The sequence below is a fragment of the Adiantum capillus-veneris genome, chromosome 6, assembly GCF_014529385.1.
Source record: "Adiantum capillus-veneris isolate H3 chromosome 6, ASM1452938v2, whole genome shotgun sequence".
In the NCBI taxonomy this organism is placed as follows: Eukaryota; Viridiplantae; Streptophyta; class Polypodiopsida; order Polypodiales; family Pteridaceae; genus Adiantum; species Adiantum capillus-veneris.
In genome coordinates, this window is record NC_140936.1 from 117,936,953 (window position 1) to 117,944,804 (window position 7,852).

Consider the following 7,852-nt stretch of genomic DNA (forward strand, 5'->3'; position numbering starts at 1 on the left):
CTCTCTCTCTCTCTCGTGGTGTGGAGGGCCGCATGCAAAAAATGAGGTCGTCAGGATCAAGGGTGGCAGACACGCAGCGATAGAGGAGTATGTGGCTCAGCAAGCACTTGTGGCGAGTGGGACATGTATTGGATCCAGAGTCTTTGCATCCTGGACAACAGAGGATTGACGTTGTATAAGGGTGTGGGGCTCGTGGCAGATTAGCTTTTGGCAGTCCCGGGGGTGTTGATAGAGGAGACTACATGAGGCTTGTTGCGGCAACATTTAAGAAGTTGTACATGAAGTAAGTGGTGGATTGTGTTCATTGGTGAGGGGACGGCCGGGGGTGGGGGAAGGAGGGGGGGGAGGGGGGGCATTCTCTGTCAAGCGCAAAGGCCAATGGCACTCTCTCTCTCTCTCTCTCTCTCTCTCTCTCTTTCAAACAGAAGTAGACACATACACTCCTTAACAGGATTGAATGAGATTGGCCCTCTCTCTCTCTCTCTCTCTCTCTCTCTCTCTCTCACACACACACACACACACACACACACACACATACACACACACACAGAGCTGCAACAAATAAGGAAGACGTCTCTCTCTCTCTCTCTCTCTCTCTCTCTCTCTCTCTCTCTCTCTCACACACACACACACACACACACGTTTGAGGCGATCCAACTTATCGAAGCATGACACATCTCGCTGCTCATTATTTTCCCAAGCTACGAAGTAGAGCCACCCTTTACAAAAACAAAAGTAATCACCCTTCAAAATTGAAGGTGGAATGAAACTCTACGACCTTGTTAAAGAGTTTAAATTATACACACATAAAGAGACACACACACACACACATATATATATAATATAATATAATACAATACTATATATATAGTACTAAATATTGTGACTTTTTGATAGAATTGAAAAGTCAAAACTAAGTCAATTCATTTTCTACCATCACAGTAGTTGCTACTTACTTAGTACTTGCTACTTACTTTTCACTTTTAAATTTCAAACCAAATGACCTTGAGAGTGTCACTTACCCTTCACATTTACATTTCAAACAAAATGTTTCCTAAGGTTCTTGTAATGAAGGAGAGAGTGACACATGGATGCCCTCTCCTTCTTTGAAAATTTTAAGCTCAATTATATATAGTATAGATAGAAGTATAGATAGGCACGCTACTTTAAATAGTTAGTCTTCATGTGTTTCCAAAGAATGGTTTGTTGACCTATAAAGAGGCTTGTAAATATAAACCCTACTAACAAAATTCACAAAACACCTTGCCTCCTTATATGCTTCACCGAACTGTCAAACTGGTGGGGAGGGGGGCAAATATATCTCAACCCTCCATCCACTCTACTTTCCTAAGAGAAATTCGTGCTTGCAATTGTTGATTGTTGCACATGTCAGCACGCTAAATCCATAGCTTGAGCCTCCAATGAGTTACTCGCAAGTTAGCCATCGAAAGTAGGGTAAAGGGGCCAATATAAGGCCACTTAAAACATGGGGACCAACAGATGGACATTCAATTTGAATGATCTGGATTAAATGATGAGATGGACCAGTGACGCCTAACGGCCCGTCTGTTGATGAGGCCAACACCGAGACATGATATATATATGTGATGGTAGTCACAAGATAAACCAAAGTCGCTTGCCAATCCAGTGGGAGTGACAATGCATTCCAATCAACTTATCTCAAATACTGAAGGTGATCAGAATCACAAACTTGATCTTGTCAACCATGTTGTTCATGTTTTAGGCACTATGACTAACTCTGTTAGCTTGCTCAAACGAAAGAAAAAGAAAAAATAAAATTAAAGATATTGGCAAGCATCTTTTGCTCGGCATTATATTTCTTCGACATTGGCTTGGTGGTCAAGGAAGGTGTTATGGTAGGGCTAACTCCTCGTTGGCACCCTCGAATCCACCTAGGTTCTTTTATGGTAGTTGGTCTTTGGGGTGGCACCCTTCATCAACCTAGGTTCTTTTATGGTAGTTGATGTTTAGGGTGGCATCCTTTCATCAGTCGATATATTTGATATGTATGATTGGATGTGGTAGAGTGGTGGTTGTTGATGCCATGGTTCGGATCGAGCATGGCTTTCTATGTAACTTTTTTTGTTTTTAATACATTTATCACTCACAATTTGTGAGTTCGAGAAGAAAATAGGATTGACAATTTTCAATGAAATTGATACTAAAAGATAGATCATATCATGCTCTTGCCATTCCCAATGCTATCCCAATCACAATTCTCATATATTTTGGTAGTATTTTCCATTTCATTTTAAGGTGGCCTTGTTTTGGTCCGTTATTGGCCCCTTTACCCTATTGACACCTCAATGGTCATAATGCGCAACTCCTGCATTGTCACATTTGTCAACAGTGCACACTTATGGCCTCTAAATAGTCCCCTCCTCTTGACTCTTGATGCCCCCCCTCTCCCATGACCATTGTCGTGCACAAACGATAATCAACATTCCCGGCCGCCGCCGTATTCCCTACACCATACATGTCACTCAGATGTAAAAATTGACTCGTAATTTTTTATTATTTTGTAAGTAGAGAAGGGAAAAATGATAATATGCCCTTCCTCATAGAAGGCAACACTTCCCCTTGCCTGTTTTTTTGAAGGAATAGGGATCCCATATTATTGAAATGAGAGAGAGAGAGAGAGAGAGAGAGAGAGAGAACCTCCCTAGATTGCCCTCCAATATTTTTTTCAAAATTATTGCTACATCCACAGTCGATGCTACAGATGACAGAGAGACTGGACGAAGTAACGACAATTTCCAGCCAACCCAGGCTAATTGTAGATTCTGTAGACAGTACAAGCACAGCATTAGCCGCTTCCATTTATTCCACGATGAGGCAAATCTCTGAACAAGTTGTACCAAAGCAGGAGCCTTCAGTCTACATACAAAAGGGCTCGCTATTATGAGTATATCCTCTCTCTTACAGCTGCTGCGGGCAACCCCAAGAGCAACAAGCGCTCACTGCCTCGGCAACTCGCTGCGAAATGTAGGATTCAAACCTCTACATGTCTACATGGGTTTTTGAGTGTGCAATAGATTATGCCACTCATGTCAATAAGTATTTGGTATCATCACATAAAGGTATCATCACATAGCACACCCCTTTTACACACCAATATAAGCCACCATGGCTAAAATTGCTCGCCGCTGAAGGTCTGACCAAAGTGCCAATCCGCAGGAGCGGCATCGAAAGAGGTGAGTGTGCGGCCATCGCTTGTGGTGACTTGAAAGGACAAGCTCTGACCATCAAGATAAGCATTGCTTTGCCAGTTTTGCCCCCAATTTCTTGACATGGGTTGCCACCCGGTGTGCGCACCCTTGATGGAGATAGCCTGGACATCCCCAACACCACCTACATTGGTGACCAGGACAAGGTTGAAGTAAGAGTGACCATTAATGGTGAAGTGTATGCCACCTTTCTTTGTACACAGGACGCGGCGGTAGAGGACGGGGACAATCCCTCCGCTGTACACACCAATCTTCTGAAATGCTGGTTGAGCCATGTCGAAATGGGCCAGAGGCGGATTGCACCAACCACCAGCATTGCTGGACAGTGCATTATTTGGGGGGCAAAAGTTAGTGGCAGTGATTGTTACAGAGGTCCCTGCCAAGCACCACTTGGGATCGGTGGCAATATTACATTTGATCTCGAAACAAGCACCGCAACTGAGACCAGCATTGAAGAGCGCCGTGCTCAATGCTGCGGTGTTAGTTCCGTAGCCGGAGGTGTAGAGGTCTCCATAGCCACAAGCACCACCTGGAAGAGGTACAAGAAATTATGAGAGAGTTAATGGGAATTGATGAATCAAAGGGTGTCAGATGCACCATCTGGTTTCATCATTAATGATATTCATTCTGATTACCTGTACTTAGCAGTGTACATGTGTATGCGTGTGTGTGTGTTTCCAGTATGGCTTGCTTGCAAGGATTAATGCTTACCCATGGTGCCGGAGGCATCGCTACCGCCGTAGAAAGTGGCGTGGGCATCGCTCCATTGACCACCGGCCTGGCCAGCGCCATTGTAAGAGGCGGAGGCGAGGGTGGACATGCAAAGAAGCAGGGCGGCAAACATATTCAAGGTGGGCAGGGTAGGGAGCTGGTGGAGTGGGGAAGCCATGTAAGTGTGGGGCAATTGCGCTTTGGATGAAGGAGGAGGAGGAGGAGGCTCTGTTTGAAACGCATGGGGGAGAACGTATATATAAGCAAAATGAGGGGTTGTGCAGGGATTGCAGGCTTGGCCGGTGAGTTAGTTAGAAGCGCGCCATGGGAGGGGGAAGGGGGGGTGGGGGTACTGTTGCTGTCAGGTTGGAGCGGGGTAACATGCAGGGGAGATGATAAACAAAGGAGAGAGTGGGCTGAGGCCGGGGGCACATGCACCACTTTGCTTATCAACCTTAAAAAAATTTGGGTCTTTCTCTGTCGCCACCAAGGCTTGCTTCTCTTCCCGATTGCGACCGTCGGTTCTTCCCACCCCTTCTCGAGTCTCGACGTCAAGCTCCCGCTGGGCCGCTGCCGTCTCCGCCTCTCCCTAGGCCAGCTGTCCGCCCCTCATTCCTCCTCCTTTTTTAACTATTATCTCCCATGCTTCTGCCCTTGTTCAGGCTTTCCTTGTCCTTCACTTTGTGCAATGGTTCTGCCTTGAATCTTGACTGAAGTTGATTCACCTCATTCACTCCTAGCCTACGGACACGTGGTACCCTTTTGTGACATGGCATATTTCGCTTTCCCAACGAGAGGCCAGCCGCCAGAAAAACAAGGTGTAGCCTGCTGAGCACTAAGTGACACCGTGCATTTATTGAAGAGTGAGAAGTCTACGCACGAAAGCCGAGGGTGATCGCAACCCCACAAGTCATTAAAAAACTAAACCCGGACACGAATTAAACTTCAAAAACATGGGCAGCGTGTGGTAGCTCACAACATAGCCTCATAAAAACGAGTTGGTGTGCGTGCAAGCGAGATGGTTAGGTCAAGTGACACAAAAGCCGAAGCGCGAGGTTGCGAGTTCAAATCCGGGTCACAAAGGGGGGTGACAGAGTCCCTGTTCCGCCTTGTTTTTTGCGCTGGCCAAGTTTAGTGCGCCTTGAGATCCCACTAGTTAACCTAGACCGTCGATCCCATCACTGTTCCACATTAAATGCTAGGTGTTACTTAGTTAAGGAGGTGCTACCTTGGTTGGTTGAGCACTTGTTCTCCGTGACTCGGATCATGGGTTGAATGTCGAGTCGAAGTGACCTTGGTAGCACTCACAGACGCCCATTGTTTCACCACGCACAGGAAAGTATGTTCTACCATTAAAAAAAAGGCGAGGAAATGGTCCCTACATGGACGAGTCCACTCCCTTCGAAACAGGAGTTGTGCTGAGAGAGAGAGAGAGAGAGAGAGAGAGAGAGAGAGAGAGAGAGAGAGAGAGAGAGAGAGAGAGAGAGAGAGAGAGAAAGCATCCCCTTATTGTTTGTATTAACTAACTGAAAAAGGAAATCCCTCTTTACACACACTCAAAAAACCTCCACATCAACACTACTTCTCTCTCAGAAGGAAGGAAGTGCCAACAAACAATGTTTATAAATGTGTGTGTGTGTGTGTGTGTGTGTGTGAGAGAGAGAGAGAGAGAGAGATGTGGGAGAAAGAGAGAAAAACATCATGTATCAGAGCATGTAATACTTACATATATTGTTTAGAAGTGTGCTCAACAACAACATAGCTACAAGTGTAGCCTTCAACAATCTAGCTTTCCCTACAACCTCTCTTCTCATGGTACCTCTACCTCTCTTTACAGTTTTGGTTACACCGACAACCTCTCTCCCTCTCTTAGAGATTTTTAGACTCTTCTCACATGTGTCAATATGAGCTGGCCAATTGTCTTCGATTCGCATGGTTAGAAGAAGAACGATATAATTACACACACACACACACACACACACACACACACACACACACACACATACTGGTAATACATATCTTTTTGACCTATTAAAAGAGCTAACTCCTCTCAGCCATTGGTCTCGTTTGAGTATAGCATTTCATATAGTCTACCTTGTGTTTTTAACCTTGTCAATAGCCAGTCTCCTCTTAAAGCGCACATAGAAGGTGGCTTAAAGCCAAAGCACTGCTTGTCGATCTGTAAGCCGAGGAGGTCAGAAAGACCTGACTGCTTGTCGAAGCACTCTCCTTCAAGCCCGAGACTACCAACCAAGCTCATTTTTTTAGAGCCCTTAAGGTCAAACAAAGAAGGGATTTTATAACAACAATTGGGGAGGAGGGGGGAAACATAATCCGACACTAGAATGATATGGTCAGACTTATGCTTAACCATCTTCTTCATATAATCCGTAAGACTGAAGACTACTCCCAGGCGGTCACAGACATGAAAGCACAATTGCTTGGCAAGGTAAAGTGCAACATGTTACCTATTGAAGCGAAAGCCTTGGAGAGGCCTATATCATACAGTGAATGTTGGATTTCCATAAAGGCAATGGGGAAGGAAAAGACCCCTAGGTGAATTGGGCTGACAACTGAATTCTTCAAGGAGTTTTGGGAAGATCTCAAAATCCCATTAACGTGGTTAGTGAACAAGGCTATGTTAAAGGGACAGATGGATACCAGCTTGAAAAAAGGTCAGATCAAGCATACTCCCAAATTAGTTTGATCCTCCCTCCTAAAACACTGTCGCTCGATTTCTATGATGGCATTATCTTACAAGACCATAGCTAAAATTGTCATAAAATCTAATACCTAATATCTAACCAACCCAAATGATTCTCTCATATTAAATTGATCACTTAATGTGGGAGAATAAACGGGAACAAGTGTTAAGATATAGACATGTGCTTATAGATCTATCTCAAAACGGGGCCAATGGTAAAGGGGCCCAAATGAGAGATGGTCTATCAAAGAGCAAGGCTAACAAATGGAGCATAAGACCTTAGGGTTAGCTTCATTGAAGACCTCCAATAATGTGTGTAAAAGGCCTTTGACCTTAGGTAAGCTAGGGCTGAGCTTGAGGCGCGGGAACCCGACCCAGCTAGAGGTGCTTGTCCTGCTTGTCATGCTTGATGACTAAGGTGCTTGATGATTGAGGTGCTTGAGATGCTTGAGGTGCTTAATTATTGAGATGCTTGAGGTGCTTGACATGCTTGAGATGCTAGGGTTGCACTTGAGGTGAGAACCCAGCCCAAGCTTAAAGTGCTTATGAGCCAAGCTTGTGATGGGAATTGGGCCTATGCATGAGGGGCTTGAGGTGTCAAAAATTCAAAGATTCAATCCCTACAAGGAGGTGGTGAGCCCTACATGAGGGGGGATGAGAGAGAACACCCACACACTCACACAAGGTATGCATGGTACAAAGAAAGCAAAAGGGACACTTGTCAAGTTCCTCCTCATGTTGCCCTCATGGTGTGCTTGAAGCCTATTGGTTGGCCACCCAAGGGGTCCATTAATAATTTAGGAGATTTAATTAATTGATTTAGCATTTATCTAGCCCTCTCTCTCAAAGGGGAAAGGGGGACACTTGTCTCAAGGCTACCCTTGCTGCTTGTAATGCCTCCTGCTTGTGATTGGCTAGGCCTGGAGGGGTCCAATGAGCTTCAAGCATGAGCTACAAGGGGGGGTCGACCCAAGCAAGATAGGGGGTTGCTTAGGGGGTATGCTCACCCACACACACTCACAAACACTCTCATTGTGTGCTATGCAAAGTGCAAGAGCTCCCTCTCCTTCTCCAAGCAAGTAGAGGTTGAGAGCCTACACCAACACTCTTGGATATGGAGTGCAAATCCAAACAAGAGCCATGCTTCAATGCTTAAGCTTTCCATCTCCTTCTTCTTCATTACGATGCT

At 45.2% G+C, this 7,852-nt stretch overlaps 1 protein-coding gene across 1 annotated transcript; it reads right to left on the minus strand.

Annotated features, from left to right (window-relative positions):
• Window positions 1–2,622: 2,622 nt before the first annotated feature.
• On the minus strand, window positions 2,623–4,281 carry LOC147456143 (expansin-A1-like). The gene is made up of 2 exons (XM_086514714.1): window positions 3,960–4,281; window positions 2,623–3,777 (listed from the first exon to the last, which is right to left on the minus strand). The coding sequence occupies exons 1-2, from the start codon at window positions 4,135–4,137 to the stop codon at window positions 3,152–3,154; spliced, it is 804 nt and encodes a 267-aa protein (XP_086370840.1). The 5' UTR covers window positions 4,138–4,281; the 3' UTR covers window positions 2,623–3,151.
• Window positions 4,282–7,852: the final 3,571 nt, after the last annotated feature.

Bases quoted from the DNA above. Each gene is read 5' to 3' on its own strand.
- LOC147456143 (XM_086514714.1), bottom strand. From the start codon at position 4,137: ATGGCTTCCCCACTCCACCAGCTCCCTACCCTGCCCACCTTGAATATG. The intron at 3,778-3,959 runs GTAAGCATTAAT...TACCTCTTCCAG, and splicing joins CGATGCCTCCGGCACCATGG to GTGGTGCTTGTGGCTATGGA.